Source organism: Crocodylus porosus, unplaced genomic scaffold (genome assembly GCF_001723895.1).
Source record: "Crocodylus porosus isolate Cpor-Errol unplaced genomic scaffold, CroPor_comp1, whole genome shotgun sequence".
In the NCBI taxonomy this organism is placed as follows: Eukaryota; Metazoa; Chordata; order Crocodylia; family Crocodylidae; genus Crocodylus; species Crocodylus porosus.
The window spans coordinates 1,770,725-1,788,391 of NW_017728936.1; the positions used below are offsets into that span (position 1 = coordinate 1,770,725).

The 17,667-nt window shown below is 47.5% G+C and overlaps 1 protein-coding gene across 3 annotated transcripts in view; it reads right to left on the reverse strand.

The window, feature by feature from the left end:
• KIRREL3 (kin of IRRE like 3 (Drosophila)) overlaps positions 1-17,667 on the reverse strand; it is a 367,287-nt gene that overhangs the window by 193,590 nt on the left and 156,030 nt on the right. For all 3 annotated transcript variants that reach the window (XM_019546971.1, XM_019546970.1, XM_019546972.1), the window contains exon 5: positions 15,462-15,612. In XM_019546971.1, coding sequence (XP_019402516.1) covers positions 15,462-15,612 — 151 coding nt within the window. The remainder of the gene's footprint in view (positions 1-15,461; positions 15,613-17,667) is intronic.

A 17,667-nucleotide genomic window follows, 5' to 3' on the forward strand; every position in this document is an offset into this window, starting at 1 on the left:
TCCGCTCTGCCCCTAGGGTGCCTTGCCTTCTCGCCTGCTACACCTTGATGGAATACTAGTAATAAGAGGGAGGTTGCCCACAGCCCGGGGCCTCTCTAATCCCATGCCCCTCACTGGGTATTTCTAGTTAACTGTGCCCTGCTGGGCATGTGAAGCCTTAAAGGCTCCAATCTTACCCTACAGCACACCCCAAGCCTCATCGGTATTAATGCAGTACTAGCCAAATGCCCGGGCTAGGCGGGGCTCTTTGCAGGGATGACCCAGGGTGGGGGTGCCAGGGGCTCCATCCCCTCCAGCTCGTCAGTGCAGCCAAGGCTGGCCTTGCTCCAGCTCCCAGCTCCGGCCTCCCCTGGGCGTTGTGGGGCTGGATCCATTGCAGGGCTGGGGGGCAGTGGTTTCGTGGGGGCCACGAGCTCTGGGCAACAACCTTGGGCATGGGGAAAGGGCGGCCACACAGGTGCGTCCAGCCCCGCTCCTCTCCCCTCCCCGCAGATCCATGTCCGCCTGGCCCTTGTCTGCCTGCCTCCCCTCCCCTCTCCTCTCTGGCGGCTGTTCTGGGGGGCATCAGGGCTGGGTGGGTGCCGCCACTGTGATCACAGGCAGGGAGGCAGGGGGCGTGTGTTCCCTGCCACCAAACTTCCCTGGCAGCAGGGCAAACTTGGGTCCCCGCAGTCCAGGTGGGCAGCCAATTGCCGCCTCCCTCTCCCGCTTTTCCTGAGCTGCCCCGCCAGGGGTGGGAAAGTGGCTGAGGGAGCTGCTGTGGGGAGGCTGGAGGAGGCTGTTAAACTGCGATTCCCAATGGACTTATTTCTAATTATTTATTTCTGATATGCGGAGGTAGGGTGGGGGAGCCCCTGCATGGGAGGCTGCAGGAAGAGGTGGTGTGGCAGAGGGGCTCCTGTTTTAACTCAGCCGGGCCCGCCTTCACCCACTTGGCCGGCACAGCAGGTTGGTGCATGTGCAGCTGGGCAAAAGTGTTATGGACAGACAGATTAAGGCTTTTATTATATTACAGTTGTTCACTTGCTGGGGCTTTGGCCTCCACCCTTTTACTCTCTCTCAGCCTTTTATCCTGGGCCTGCTGTGTTGAACCTGGCCTTGAGGCACTAGATCTGGTCTAGCCCTTCCAGGCGCCAGGTCCCTGGCCCCTGTCTGGCTGTGGCCTCAGTCGCTGCGTGCTCCAGGCTCCACAGTCACTTGAGCCTGCCCCTGGCAGGGCTTAAGGTGACTACATGCTCCCCTGGGCGCTAATGGGACCTCCATATGCCATCTGTACAATCCCACTCTAAACCACCTGTTTAGCTATAATATAAACCTAAGACTGGGCTTTAACATAAACATAAAGGGAGAGCAGCCCTCTGCCTTTTAAGAGGGAAAACTTTCCCTCACCGCTTAGCTAGGATAGCCCCCAGCCCCGGGGTACATCCTAGTGAGCTCCTCGAGCCTCATCGGGGATCCACAGGCAGCACCACAGCCCCTTCAGGAGCCCTGCTACCAGAAGCCCTTCACCCTGGGGCAGCCAGCCCCAGGGCCCTGCCCCTTTCCTGTCTGCAGACTCCCTGGGCTGCCTGGAGGTGCCCGCCAGTTGGCCTAATTGTCCTGCTGCACCTGCCTGGCCTGCAGTGCCCCCTTGGTAGCCTGTTTCTTCCTTAAAGGACCACAAAGCCCCTGTCTCTCTGTTACGTTCGTCTAGTCGTGCAGAGGGAAATAGGATCTGAAGTTAGCATAAGGGGTCCTCGTCCATCTACCTGTCGAATGCTAAGTAGCACTTAGACACCTAACGATGCAACAGAAAGTGACCCTTGTTCTCTAGCAGCTTCCTGGTTGTGACCAAGTGGCCAAACAGCTGATGGACCGTAACAACTGCTGGCCACAGCTGACCTGAGCCAGGTTTGTTCTGGGAGTGGGTGCTCTTCTACCTATCAGGCATTCACTCTGAGGCCCTCCCCAGAGGATGAAGGGTAACACTGGCCCAGGATAGCAAAATGAAGTCCCACAGTAATCAAGGATCATCATGACTTCAAGTACAAGGGCCATTTCTGTGGTCTGATCTTCTTGTCTTCCATACTACAAACATGAATCCACATGTGTGTGCATGTGAGGAAACCTGCAGGAGGGCTGCAGATCTCATGGGAAATGAATGAGAGAAACTACGATTTTTATCTCTGGTCCAAATCAGGTCATATTCAAATCACAAAAAAGGAGAAAACAACTCAAAAGCGGTGGTCAGTGCTTCAGTGTGTAGATCAGTCTGACTCCATTAGTGGCAAGGAAACTGCAGATTCAATAATTGGCTGAGGATCTGGGGCCAGATTGTCATCTAAATTATATGCTTGGGTGTTTGTGGATACATAGCCAGTGAAGGTGCTGTCTATCAATCTGTCTGTCTGTCCATCCATCCTTCCAAGACAACACCTTTTCTGGTGTATGCTTCTCCCCCTGGGGGGAAGATACACAAACAAATACGTGACAGGTGTTAGTCACAGTTGCTTAATGCCCTCCAATGATGACCACAGTATAAGAACAGAAAAATTAATCTCCCTATTCATTAGATGGGTTTGCTCTTATAATGGTGTCATCTTGCATACCTAAAGGATCTAAAAACTCCTTCCAAGCCAGGCACTCCCCCACTGCATGGGCCCTGATAATGTTCCCACACTGAGTGGGAGTTTTTTCAATCTACCAGGCTTTAATGCGTGCACATGCTTAGGCATAATATTTCACATCAGAATAATAAAGGGAGACTCTGAATCCCATTTAAGGAAATAATTTTTTTGTTTTGAAATGTTTCCATTTAATATCACACTGTGTAATGATGATTTTTTTTTGTGCATCTGTTAACTTGAAAGTGGCATTTATGCTCTTTCATCAGTCTAATCATCGCTGCCAAGTCCATACTGGTGTCACAGGCCTTTCGGCTTTTGAGAAGGGTGCTCTTTTTCTTTTTTTCCTTTTACATGATAAGCATCTAAAATACTCAGTGCCAAATACAATTTGGAGGAGACCGAAAGAAAAGAGAAAACAAGGAAGAAAGGCAGAAGGAAGGTTCAAAAGGGACTGGATATATATATACAGACATCAAGAATATCCATAGTTACCACTATTAATGAGAACAAATTTTGGAAGGGAAAATGAATCTCCTCTTTAGTTTTAAGCTGATCTCAGACTTTTAGAGAGCAGAACGAGACCATATAAGAAAGATAGATTATCCTATGTCTGTTATTCTTAGGTTCTGAGACCTTCCTTAAAATATCTGGTATTGATCAGTAGTAGAAGACACTGGACTAGATCCGTCTGGTTCATTCCATCTGATTCAATTTAACAAATCCTATGTTCATATGCCGTTTAGTTAAAAAAAAAAATGTAGAGCGTGACTGTCAATAAGTTGAGGAAGTCAAGATTATTCCTGACTAGACTTTATATAACTACCTAGTTCTCTCTCGCTCTCATTCTGTGATATTCCCAGACAGTGTCTGCCCCATATTGAGGACATGGGATCTGCTACTTGTAGACCCCATGAAAAGAGCTCTCTTTAAGGTCATGTGCTGGAAGCCTGACTTGTGGTATGCAAGCTTGTGCAGTGATTTTGTCTGCAAAATTGGATACGGTATCCTGCTACAAAAGCTTCATTTTGAAATCCAAAAGAAGCACCTGTTTCTGACTCAAATACCCACAGGAGTAGGTTCAAGACTTGAAGGCACTTTGCGAAGAGAGTGTTCACAAAGGACAGGTCAGGACACAGGGCTACAGTATGACCAGGAAGGCATTTACTGTGCATGTTTCGTAGACTTCTCTGGGGCAGAAATTGGTCTTTTCCAAAGCCAACTTTTTGTGCCAGGATTACAGGTGAGTCATGTGACAGAATCAACATAGATGCCTTATTCTCTATTACTAGCTTGTTTTCTCATAAGACCTCAAGCCACGCACATTTTGACAACAGAGCTTCTCTTAGGCTGTCCTTTAGAAACCTGCTGACAGGAGGCCCTGTGTACTCGTGTTCATATGGGGCAATACGAGTGATGCTGCCGAAAGAGGAGACCACGTTTGGTCTTGCAGTACGGTGGGTGGCAATGGCAGCTGAGGTTCTACAAGCTTGGACAGGGGCTTGGAGAGAGAGGGACGAGTTTTGCATTTCCACTGGATGGGAGATAGGCAGTAGAGTCTGTCTCACTACAACTCCTGAAGTGGACTGCTGCTCGTTAACGCTAATCAGATGAGCAGGCAGAGCTGGGGCTCCTGTATAGTGTGGGGTCTGTCCCTAATGAAGTTTCAGATTTCCAGGAGGTGGGAGCAGAGCCTAGATGCTCAGCGCTTTCCTGCTCATCATCTGACTGACAATCATTTATGCATGAGACACCTGCCTCCTTTGCAAAGGCAAATGAAAAGCAAACCCTGTCGACGGGACCCGAATGGGGCTGATTCATGCCATGTGCTATGCAGAGGACATCCATGTGGATCTTGATTAGTGCTGCCATTTGGAAAGGTACCTCTCAGACCCTCTGCTGAGCATGACTGCACGCCGCATGGACACTTAATGAGAACATTTTGGATTTTTATCTGTGAAACAAACTGGGCCCAATCTGAGTCACAGAGAATGAGATAAGTGGAAAGCATGGGCCAAATCCTGAGCAGATGGCTCTGTATGAGTCTGCTTGTGTCGAGGAAGCTATAATGATTTACACCAAGGGAAGACCTGGCTCTTGCAGATTTCCCCCTGAACTGTGCATGTCTGAGAGTGCTGTGCTGATGAAAGGTGCTATTTTCATTGCCCTGGACATTGCACTATGTTTATTCACAAGATATATGGCTGTACTAAAGGCAGCAGAAATTTAGCCATGGAGTTTACTGGAGCCAGGTTTTCATTTGTCAGAACTGAGCTCATGCTTTCATGCAGGACATGGTATCAGGGTGGGGTAGGAGGGAACGTTAGCTGATGCTGCACCTCTCTGCACTCACCCTCCTAGGATCTAGCGCCTTCTGCAGCCACGGGTTCATTGGACAGGACAACGTATTGGTCCTGTTAAATCAGTATGGCCTTGTGCACCCGGCAACTGTAAAATGGTCCCTTATAAAGAACTGGAGAAAGCCTGTTTTATTCTCCACATACCATAAACAGTCTTCTCCCCCCACTCCTGCAGAGACGCTGAGTTATGGGCGGTTCTAATTTGAACAATAACCCAAGCACACATCTCTCATGACCAAGACTGTCTATGTGAACTGCACAACAGAACAGATGGCAATGCGACTGATTTCAAGGCTTGGTATCCCACCATTGACGCTTTCTGGCAATGTCAGCAAATACAAGACAGATGCTCCCCAGCGTGGCTCCCCCATTAGAAATTTGAAGATGAAGAATGGGATGTCTCGCAGCACTCATGGCACTGCTTCCTCAGTTCATCTCCTTTAAATGAAGGCAGGCCCTACAAGGAGAGGTGACGGGACCTGAACCTGTTCAGCCTCCACAAGAGAAGGCTGAGGGGGGACCTAGTGGCCTGTTACAGACTAGTCTGAGGGGACCAGCAGGCATTGGGGGAGTCCCTGTTCCCCCGAGCACTGCCAGGAGTGACCAGGAATAACGGTCACAAGCTGGCAGAGGTTAGATTTAGGCTAGCATCAGGAGGCGCTACTTCACGGTCAGGGCGGCTAGGATCTGGAACCAACTTCCAAGAGAAGTGGTGCTGGCTCCTACCCTGGGGGTCTTTAAGAGGAGGCTGGATGAACACCTTGCTGGGGTCGTTTGACCCCAATACTCTTTCCTGCCAAGGCAGGGGGTCAGACTAGATGATCTGCTCAGGTCCCTTCTGACGCTACCAAGTATGAAACTATGAAATCCAGCTTTTTCAGTGATGGAAAGGTTAACAGCCTTGGAAGACATCAGCCTCCATGTATTCCTATTGCACGGGCACATTTCCGTCTCACCCACCTGCCCTGCCTCTCACTGTGAACTGGAAAGAAACCCCCCCCTAGGTTACAACAGGGGCTTTATGCATTCTCAGGCTGGAGAGGACTATTCTGACCATCTTTGCTTGAGTTTCTGTGCAACAACTAGGTCACAGAACATTGTCCTGCGTTCCTCAGGCAATACGCATTCTTCACAGACTGCCCCGTGCAGACATCTGTCCTCCTCTCATGGTGGGCTGAGCCGTACGGCGTCATTTGGGACTTATTAGCTCTGGCCGTAAGCTCATGCTTTTAGAACCAGAAGGCACAGATGGGCACGGTGTTACAAGAATAACAGGCGCCAATGTCATCCAAACCACAGAGTGGTCACCCAGTGACTCTCCTCTTCTGCAGAGGAGATGGCTGTTACCTCCTCTGTGTGGAAGAGCAGAGAAGAGGCTGGTGCTAAAGTAAGGGTGAGCCTGAGGAGCAGTGGATGGGATGGTGACAGTCCATCTGCAGTTACAGGAATGATAGCCCTCAGTGCCCTGCAGGGTGGGAGCAAGTAACCTAGATACTACTATAGCCTCCTCTTCCCCTGCAATGGTTCCTTAGGAGGCACTAATGAGAAATAGCTGACCTGAGTTCACCTCAATAGGAAGGCAGGGGGCCTGCCACGCGACCCATACCAAAGAAATGCATGAGTTGTCCCCTGGGAGTGACCTTAGCTGGTCTCTAAGAGGAGTGAAGAGAAGTGCCAGCAGCTGTCAACAGCACTAGGCTCCGAAAGACAGAAGGGAGAAGTAGTAAGCAACAGCAATCTGGACAGTGAGGCTGGATACTGCAATCCCTTCTCCTTCACCATGTTCCCACCTCATTAGGCCGTGTGATATTTACACAGCCAGAACCCCGCTTTGTTGAAAGTGAAGCCACCTGCCTTTTGGATGGGAAATTATGACGGGAAATTATAGGTATTTTCAATTTACCCTAATCTCATTTTAAAATGTGCAATTCAAATTACAATAAAGATGGGCGCAGTTGGGAATATAAATGAGACACACTAACATAACAGCCCAGAGATATATAGCATGCTTCTAATTCATTTGCAGGCATCCTGACACTTCCCATTGTTATACAACAACGGCTAATCACCTTCCTTTGTTAAGTATGAATCACACTTCTTTTTAGTAGCTTCCCCATTGTTTGATGGTTTAGTAGCTGTGCCTAGGATTTACAGAGGAGTCTCTTTGTATTAAAATGAGCAGCGCTCCCTCCTGCACTTAAAAATGTTGATAAAAAAGCAAGAAGGAAATGAATTAAAGTCTTTGATCTTTCCTTTCACAAGTGAAATTGTGCTTGCTAGTACTTCAGTAAGGCTTCTGCGACTCCCCACCAGAAACCAAGATGCTGGGGATATTTTTTTAAGAAGAAATTTGCATAAATGATAACTCATCATGCTGTAAATCCACTTGGCTACAATAATAATTCCTGCCTGGGTTCTTGTAATTAATTTGAATTATTGAATCAGTTTGCTTCAGCCTGCAGCCAATGGGGAGGAGGGCACACATGCACGACACATGCACATGCACGCGCGCGCACACACACATACACACACACTTCTTATCTGTCTGGTATTCATTAGAATGATCAAAATCAAGACTACCACCTGGGCCCTGATTAAGCAAGATCGGTATCTCTCTTTAAACATCCGAGTACCTCCATTAGCATCAATGACTTAAAATTAGGCTCATGCTAAAGTACTTTTGAGAATTGGGGCCATGATCTCCATTTACCTCATTCCGGTTTGGCAGGGAGAATCCAAACCATCAAATTCAAGGCATGCTTGGAATTGGGGCTAAGGGAAATAATCTCTCTCCTGCTTCCACATAAACAACAACTACAGCCTGAGCAAAACACGGGGCAGATTCATATACCCTTTTTCACATCAAGTAGTACTTTGCAAGGAGTTATGAAGCTGACCAAGTAAGAGAGACGAGCTGAGGCCCTCTGCAGTGCCATTCAAGTAGCTCTACACTACTCATAGCAAAAGCTCAGAGTGCGATCTTCCTTCCCTACGCAGGGATGCCAGCTGCTGAGGAAGTGAGTGCATGGACACTATTGACCATGTCTGTGTTTGTGGATGTGAGAGGGCAGGGGGGATGGAAACTTCCTGTTGAGTAATAGGAGGGAACCTGTGCTGGACTCCCCTACTTTAGTCTGAAAAGAAGATAATCCCATCCTGAGTCACTATGGACACGCAACAGAGTACAATATAGCTCCCACTCCATCCAAAGGCTCATATGAGCACCTTAGTCTGCTTGGGATGGGGTCTCTCATATTCAGGGTGCCCCCTGACAGCACCGTCTGGAAGAACCCCAGCATTAACACCTGCACCGAGTGGAGCTGATAGAAGAGCAACAAGCCAGGACCACTTTTTGCAAGGTCTCCTGACTGTCTTTGGGAAGAAGCCGCTATGATGAATAGGAGACACTCAGTATCTACTTCCTCTGTTGAAACATCCTTTACGGACCAAGTCCATAGGGGTACACTCACAGCAGAATGGGGATAATTACAAGACAAAGGGGTTGTGAAGGTGAATACACTAATGCCCATAAAATACTTGGGGAATTTCTGCACAAAAAGCACCCAATATTAATTGTAAGGGCTGACCAAGGCATAGGGAATCATGCCTAGTGGTTCAGACTAGGACCAGAATCAGAGGTTTACCAGAGCATAAATGGCCAGAGTCAAAGCCAGGTACCCATCCAGGCTTCCAGATGTTAAGCCAATGTCATAGTCAGGGCAGGCAGCTGATCAAGACAGAAACAAGTGTAAAACACATCTACAACAGCAACCCCAACAACACTAATGCTGGGACAAGTCCTGCAGAAATTCGGAGGTTTTTATAGCCCTCCAATCAGGAGCTTGTGGCCCCCATTGGTCCATACAGGTCATCCGACCCCCCCACTGAGGACCTCATGGGAAGGCGCTGGCTGAGCTGGGCCAGGTGCTCGGCCCCCATAGACTGGTGGTGCCAGAGCTTTGGCTTTTTACCTGCAAAGTATAAGAGGTCCAGCGGCAAACCCCACAGGCCCTAACAGCTATGGCCACTTTGGGGCCCACCATCACCAGCTCTCACTTCCATGCCAACCTGCCCGAGCCAAAGATGGTTCAGCAGTTAGGATGATAAGTCAGGAAGGAGTAGAACCAGGGCTATTTCCTTGACTTACTCTCTATGAATACAGATGTCTGAATTTGGCCCAGATCTGAAAGGCATTTTGGTACATAGCTCCTACTGATAAGGGTAGGAACCTGGGCCCTAGTCTTGGCCTTGATTTACAAATCTTTGGCCTTGTTTTGCAAATACACATAGCCTCCTAATCCTACCTTTGTTGAAAGCAGAGAGGATTAGGTGCCTAAAGAGGAGTTGGGCACTTAAATATCTCTGTGGGGTTGGCCTTTGCGCCTCATTTTCCCAGTGGAAACTATAAAATATGGTTGGCACCAGTGCCCTACCTTACATTGGTTGTGGGGATAAACATATTGGCAGGTCTTAAAATATTATGGCACGCTGAGGCTATATGACAACCTCAGTTAGAGTGTTCTCACCCCAAACTGGGTGTCACTGATCCCCTACTCTCATCCTTTTCCTTCCACTGCCTGTTCTTTTGCCTAAGAAAGAATAAAAAGTAAAACCCTTTAGGCCCATAAAGAAAGGTGTTAAAATGAGCAGCCACACGTGAGAAAGCTTTGGGTTTGGATAAGCAATAACTCTGCTAGTCTCCCTTACAGGATGTGAATTTCCATACAGCCACTAGTCTCTGGCAATATAAATAGTTTATGGCATATCAAACTATTAAACATGATTTTAATCCCACTTGTGATGTTCAGCGCATAACTCACTGGAGGCCAGCTTTGATGTGGCTGGTGAAACGGAAATCACATTGAACAGATGTTCCAGCTGGAGTCACTTAACGTTTCCATTACAAACTCTGGGTTGTTTTTTTTTTTAAAGGGGGCATATGACTCAGCTATTTTACTGCAGTTCATGGTTAAACTCATACCAATCCTGAGCCCTGATGAGATTTCTTGAAGGCAAACCCTCCGCTCCAGCAAATGAAATAAGATATTTTTCCCTTCCAATTTTAGACAGGGAGAGATGAGGAGGAACCCTCCCCCCAACTTTTTTACTGTGAAGAATTTTTAGGATGTTTTTTAACTGGAAAAGAAAATAACTTTTTTGCTGAGTGAGTATTTGGGTGGTGGATTCATGGGATGGCCTCCTTCACTGCGGTGATTATTTGGAAAAACTGGGTCTGTTGGTCTGGGCAGTGACTTCTGTGCAGCTGCATTGAAACTGATACTGGGCACGGTACACGTAGGGCAGGCTGGACTATTCAGAGCCCATGCCAAATCCCTTGGGCTACATAAAGGTCATGGCAGGTCTGGGTGTGAGCAGGGAAGAAAAGAGGATGCTTGCACATGCTCTCCACGGCCTTCACTGGCCATGGTATCAGGGAGTAGCCAGCATCAGGGATGGGGCACAGGAGGTACGGAGCTTTGGATATGCAACAAAATACACTTGCTGGTCAAACTACTGCGCTGCTGTGGAGGGTGGAGGGCTGTGCAGAGCAGGGAGAGATTTGTGGCCCGCCACACTGGCACCTAGCTCTCATCAGCTTTATGAGGGCCTGGCTTTGCTGAAGCTGCAACCCCTGATGATCCCTCCCCTGCCTGCAGAACTGCTCAGCACTCTCACACCTCACTGGCTTTCGTGGCATCACCGCAGATATTGCAAAAAGGGGCAGCACTATACTATTGTACCCACTCAGGCCTGCCACTGCCCGGGTTCCTGCCTCCACCCTGGGACTGTTTACATTTGAGTGCTGTCCATCTCAAAAAGTATTTCAAAGGAGTTTTCTTCCAGTCTGTGGTTACTATTAAATTAATCCTGCTAGCCTTGGATATAAGGGCAAAGTTTTACGCTGAGGTTTCCTGAGGTCTTAGCCTCACGTCTCTGGGGTCCACTCCCTCTGCCTCCTGTCTAGTAGATGACATGTGCAAACTCTCCATCTCTTAAAATGGTTCTTCTTTCTGCTTTCTCCATGGTTCTTGTCGTGTAACAACATGTGGAGCCATGGTGTGATGTTGGGAGTGGGCAGGAGCTGGATTTTCCATTGAACAAGACATCCCAAGATTTATAATTTTTTCCTGTTCTAAAATAAACCATCCCCAATAAATCTGGTATTTTCCCATTTAATGAGGTCCTGGGAGCAAAACATCCAAGCCCTTCTCAATTAAAAAAAAATCTAATATAAAATAATAAATATTGAAATCAAAAGGCATTTCAAAATGGGAAACTGAAATGTTCCATTCTGAAAAGGTCAAAATATAACATTTCAACCTTCTCAGAGCACTCCTGTCCATTTTTTCCTCATATAAAACTCCATCACAATTGACATACTGAGGCAAAACATTTTTCTTCTGACAAACTGGCATTGCCAAAAGAAAAATGTTCATCAGGAAATCCCTGCCCATCACTGCTGCTTTTGCACAGTGCTGTGCAGAAATCAGGGCAACCAGGCAATACCTACAGTCTCCCAGTGGAGCCCACATGAGAAGCAGAGCTACGGCTGTATGAGCAGCATGCAATGGGGACATTTTCTGACATAAAGGTGCTTAAGTCAAGTCTGTCCCTTTACATTTTTTTAGGGTTAAAAGAGATCCTCTGTAAGCCGGAAGGATTTATCTAGACTCCTGGAATATTTTGTCCCTCACTGGGGGCGAGATGCTCACCTCTGCATTAAGGGGCCACAAAAGTCCAATATCTGTTGGAGGAAAGACTCCTCTGTTGCAGGTACTATAAAACACTCGATAAGGCTGTCCTCCAAGGAACCCCTTGCATGGCCGGCCGTGCTGAAAGCAGGGCTGAGGAAGGGAAAGGTGGGCTGTAGAAGGATTCTGGGCAGTGCGAGGATGACAGGGCTGTCTGGGCAGGTCACTGGAAGGTACATAGGCTCCCAGGACTGTCTTTATTTTGGAAAGCTGGCTCCCTTTCCAGCCCCCAGAGCAGCCCAGGATCTGGCGAGTGCAAAGACGACTTAAGTCACCTTGGCCCCTTGGTTCCAGAGCTGCAGGTTCTGATAAGGACACAGCACAGACCCTCACTCAGGATGGCAGCGAATGGAGCAAGGGCTTGCTTGCAGCTCGTCTCAGGCTGAAGAATGCAGCAGGACCATCATGCATGATACACGCCAATGCCCACAGCATCAGATAGCACGAGTCTAATCTCTCAAGTGGCTGCATGCTCTGATCCTGGTGTCATCACAGTCAATGGGCTGCTTACCTATGAAAGTGCTTTTCTGCATCAGGGCCAGCATGACAGTGCAGCATGGGCTCAGACTCGGGTGGGACAGGCTGACTAGCTCCTGCTTCTCAGCGGCACTAAGCTTCCTCCTCCCCCGCCAGTGCAAAGAATCCTTAAGGAAGGTGAAATTAGACTTGTGGTAAGGGCTCTTTATGCTGTCCATGGGGTGTAAGTGAGCTGCTCTGTAACTGGGAATAAGGCCCAGCCTGTTATCTTCAAACGAAGAGCTGTGTCTTTGGGATCCCTCATCATCCTTCTCTTTAGTGCAGCTTCTCTCCAAGCCAGATTTTAGCTGTTGAGCCCCAGGCATTTGGGTTTGCTGAAGCAGCTCCAAGAAAGCCTTCTCTACATTCCCTTGTTCCTGAAGTGGGGGTTGTGAATGCTCTCTACTACCTCCTCGCTCCAAAAAGGGCACCATCCCTTTTGCTCAAGCTGCCGGGGAGGGGAAAAGAAGATCACCATCTGGCAGAGACCTGGAAAATTTCAGCTTAGAGATAAAAGGCTGATGACTGAAACCTGAGCTATTGTTGGAAGTAGAGCCTCATACGTTCATCCCCCATCGGGTGAAAGTTGCCCCCTAAGGAAGTCCTGCTCCTCAGGTTAGGACTCATGCTGATTGTCTGCACTCACTCCATCTCAATACAGAATCCTGTGCAGAGCCCCATGCACCATGCAACCAGCCCTGTACTGTCAGGCTTGACTCCATGCTGTCATGTTTCATCCTGTGTCTCCACTTCTGCGAGTGCAAAGCAGCTGTGTGGAGCACTACCTTCCTGTTTGGGCAGCATTTCACACCTGCTTTGTGCATGAGCTGCCAGGACATGGGCCATGTGAGCATGTGGACAGAAGATGAGATACAGGCAGATGGGTGGAGGGATGGCAGTGACAACACAGACTCTGCTATACCTGAGAGGACAGTGGTGACTGTGGCGACCCAGCTGTGATTGCAGGAGCCTGGTCACTTGCCCCTTGCAGTCAGGGGCCCACAGGTAATTCCACATGGGAACAGGCACAGCTGAGTTTGGCTACACCCTCTTCTCCTGCTCAGGCCATGAGGACAGCAGGGATTAGATTGGTTATGCTGCCTTCCCCAGCTGCATAATAGTAGAGATGCCCCCTCCAAAGGGGTAGTTATTGCAGGGTGATCTGTGGGTGATTCATGATCGATGCAGAATGAATTTAGCTGATCAGAAAATCCATCCCTCATGCTGCAAGGCAGTGCAGACTTAGGCTCTGTGTGTGATGCCTGAGACATGCACAGACCCTGGATCCGGGTCTCCTTTTAGGGGTAAATTCAGCCCAGTACAGGCTGATTAATATATCATGGTATTATTATATCCCTCCATCATCCATCCAGCACTGGTAAATTGATATCCTCATTAGAGCCTATTAAGAACAACACTCTTTTAATAGCTGGATGGGATATTATTATTATTACTTTCACAGCATGGTGTATTTAATGGCTCAGAGTAGAAGTTGGTCTTCTTTATTGGGTCTTTCTCCTTTGAAACAGACTCCACCAATGATTCAGCGATTCAGCTCACGTTGTCTTCCTGGTACTGTACAGTGCAGTATAATGATGTCTCTTGCTTTGTGTTGTTCTGTGTGTGTGTGTGTGTATGTCCGTAGCTGTTGTAACTGTTTGCCGGCTGTGAAATAACCCGTGCCATTATCTCATTTTATCTTGCTGGTTCTGTCAGGACACACTACAGAGAGACCTGGGAGCCTGTTAATCCTCTGGCAGAAAAGCTGGAAGTCTTAAATGCAGAATTTTATGCTGTGCTCAAGTTTGCTCAGCCAGTCTTAATTGGACTCAGGAAAGCAGCTGGCATGCTAATATTTAACACCCTGCAATTGCAAATTGTTGGTAAATACAGCTGCAGGAATTGTGTGCGCAGATGATGTGGGGCTGGAGAAGGGGCAGGAGAGGCCCTATGGCAACAGATATTGAAAAGGAACAAGTGTGGGATTCAAGATGTATCTCAATTTCCAGGGAAGGAAAGTTTTGCTTAGTGGCTCTCTGGGAAAGTCTAGGCAGCCTCGTTCTCTTAAGGCACTTGGAAACCTTGAGCTCTAAACAGATTGTGTTAAACTGGACTGTCACCGGGAGCCTGAATGCAAGAACTAATAAGTCTACAAAAGTTCTGTATTGTGGGTTAGGTCATGTGCTGGCAGGGAATATCACACCTCCCTTTAAAACATTTTCCTGAGCCCTGAAATTTTCTCCCTAACTAACAGAATCTCAACAGCAGGTGATGACAAATCTGATGCTGCTTTGAAGTCCCTTTAAACTCAGACACAGAGCTCTAGGTAGCTGATTCAAATCCTGCCCATACTGTGCTACATAAGAATGAACTGGTTTGTAAGGGGGTGGCCTCAGACAAGCCCTTGCTTGGTAGACACCATCCTAACAGGCCGGCTTGGTACCAGCATACCATTGGTGGCCAATGATAGCCAAATGCTGCCATAAGAGGACTGGTTAAGCACAGGCATGCGGATATCTAAGCACCCCCGCAATCACCTGCAAGTATGGAAGAGATGTTGAATCTGAGAAGGTACAACAGAAGGCTTGGTTTGGCTCCTCCTGTATGCCACAACACAAAGCACCCTCACAGTCTGTATCAAACTAGGATGTTTGTTACAAAAAACAGAAAGCCTCAAAACTCCCGTGTCCTGCAGGAGAGACCAGTGGCCCCATCCATGCCTTGAGCTTGTGAAGTGGCAGGGGATTTGTTAGGTGAAATACACCCAGAAGAGCCTAGGAAATGGACCACGTTCCACATTAAATAGGCAGGCAAAACATCTCCAATGGTCCCTGCCTATTCGCCAGGGGGCAAAATTTCTTCCTGGCTCCAAAGCTGGTGGTTTGAATAAGTCCAGGAACATTCCCAACCTTGGCTGAGTCAAGTCACACTGGCCACATCTACAGGAGATGCTGACTGCAAAGTAGCCCAAGACTACTGCGCAGTAGTGTCACGTGGCAGCAACCATGACGAGACGTTACTGCACAGCCAGCGTCACAGAAACACTATTCTTTGGTGCTGCTGAGCAATAACTCAGATTACTGCACGGTCATTTAGTACTTATTTGTACAAGTACTAAAAGACAGCGCAGGAATGACTGTGCAGTCAGCATCTTGTGTGGACGTGGCCACTGAGTGGATATTCGCGTGCCACTGCAATGTTAATAGTAGGCAGAGATCACATTTACTCACGCTGTATGTCGATGGTGACAGAGGTCTCTTTTCCAGTAGGAATGGCCTTGTTAGTGGCGCGACAGACAATGCTTTCTCCAGTCTCAATGTCAGATGGCGCAATAAAGAGCGTGCTCACAATGCTTTCTCTTTTGCCATCACGGAGGAGGGTCTGTGGGGGGGAAGAAGTAGGGATGGAAGAAAGTAAGAGTCAATTAACACTCCTTGAAAGAGGCATTCTCTTCCATACTATTTACTAATCATGCTTACTACAGTTGTGCCTAGGGATCCACCAAAATAGTGGTTTTGGACTAGACTGTACAAACACAGAGGCAATCAGTCCAAGCCCTCACGAGCTTGCAAACGCAATAATAGCCTATCGAACTGCACTTCTCATGGTTCACAAAGTAGCCGTGTGGGAGTTAGATGCAAATTCCAGTGAATTTCAGTGGGATTTGGCTACTTGACTCTTATCTGCTTCTCTAAAACTCTGCTGTGCTGCGCACCTGAGGATCACAATTCTGTGGAGATTGATTTCACTCGCCAACCCAAGAAGGGGGTGCTGGTGTTTTCCTGTGAGCAGGCCATGAGAGGGCTAGCAGGGAATCAAGCACTGTCTTGTTTTTTGCACCTTGTGCTGCCTTTTACACCTGTGGAAAATGAGTGTGAAAAGCTGCCATGCTGATATAGTTGCATTCCTCATCTGCTCTGCATAGAAGCCAGCAATAACACAAGGATAAGACACATCTCAGTGCTATGAGGAGTAACAAGATTCCCCCCAAAATTTGCAGCACCTGGGAGACTGGGAAGAAGCATAAAGTCACCCATTCTTGCCATGCATTTCCCTGTTTGCTCAGAGTGAAGGTGAGGAGGAATATTTGTGGTTTGCTGCTTATAGCAGAGAACTGAGCAGAGAAGCCAAATCCACCGTGGGCATGAAATCACTCGTCAGAATCAGGCCTGAAGTCTCCTGGCTTCTGCTTCTGGGTTTCCCAGTGACTCACTTTGTAACCTTTGGAGAATTAGCCCTTTGTGAACCCACCTCTTGAACTCTCCATGGGGGATTGAGCTGCCCTGCAGTAACTACCTCACCAGACATAATGAGAATTAATATTTGTGTTAATTAATTATTATTATTGAGTTTGCTTTCATTCTGCACATTTACTTTAGGTCAATCAGACAGGGAGTGCATGCTAATGAGAGGGAATATTAAAGATATCACTGAGGAGCAGTATAAAGAGTTCTGCAAGGGCTAATGTGAAAGGATGGGGTTGAGGCCACCAGCTTCCACGGCATGACAGCACCATGTCCCAGAGCTACCATATGTCTAGGACTTGCCTTGCCAAAGGTTGTCGAAGGCTAGCTGTGCAGACGTTTGCACCAGTGTATGATGGGTGTTAATTGTAACCACTCAGATTTGTTAGTGTTTCACACCCACTGTGCACTGGTGCAAATGCTGACATGATCTGCAGGTCAGTGAAGAATCAAAGTGTTCAGTTTAGCTTTTTGTCCTAGAACACCAAGTGCAGGGCAGCAGCTATGGTGTTATTTGCCCTCTGATTCATAGTTCAATAGATCATGAAGCCAGAAGGGAGTACTGTGATCATGCACTCTGACCTCTGGCATAATGCGGGCCATTATGAAGTAATTCATAAGAAGTAATTCTTATTTGAACCAGAGCCAGGAAAACATCCACTCTTGATTTTATCATTGCTAGCAGTGGAGAATCTACCCCAACCCTTGGCCTTGGGCATCTAATAGTTAAATGCCCTAAAATTTGTCCCTAATTTCTTGTCTGAATTTGCCTAGTTTTACCCAGTGATTGGATTTTGGTCTCCTTGACTAAAGATCCAAGTTGGGGCTTACAAATCATGATCAAATCATATCTCAACCTTTTTGTTGATAATGGAACATCCTTTGTGAATGGTAGACACCAGAAGTGGACAGAGTATTTCAGGTCATTGACAAAACATGAGTGCAGGATCAAAAACTGGTCCATCACTAGAATCACACGTATGTGGTCATAATACCCTATTTACAATGTCATTTAATGCATTTAATGTCTGGCAGGTTAATTTTGTATCTTTCTGTTTTCCTTAATCAAAATATCATGTAGTCCCAAGTCAAATACCTTAAAAAATTGTAAATATATTACACCAAGAGTATTATCTTTTGAACTGAACTTGTAGTGTTAATTAAAAGATCTGTAGTGCAGCCTAATACTAAT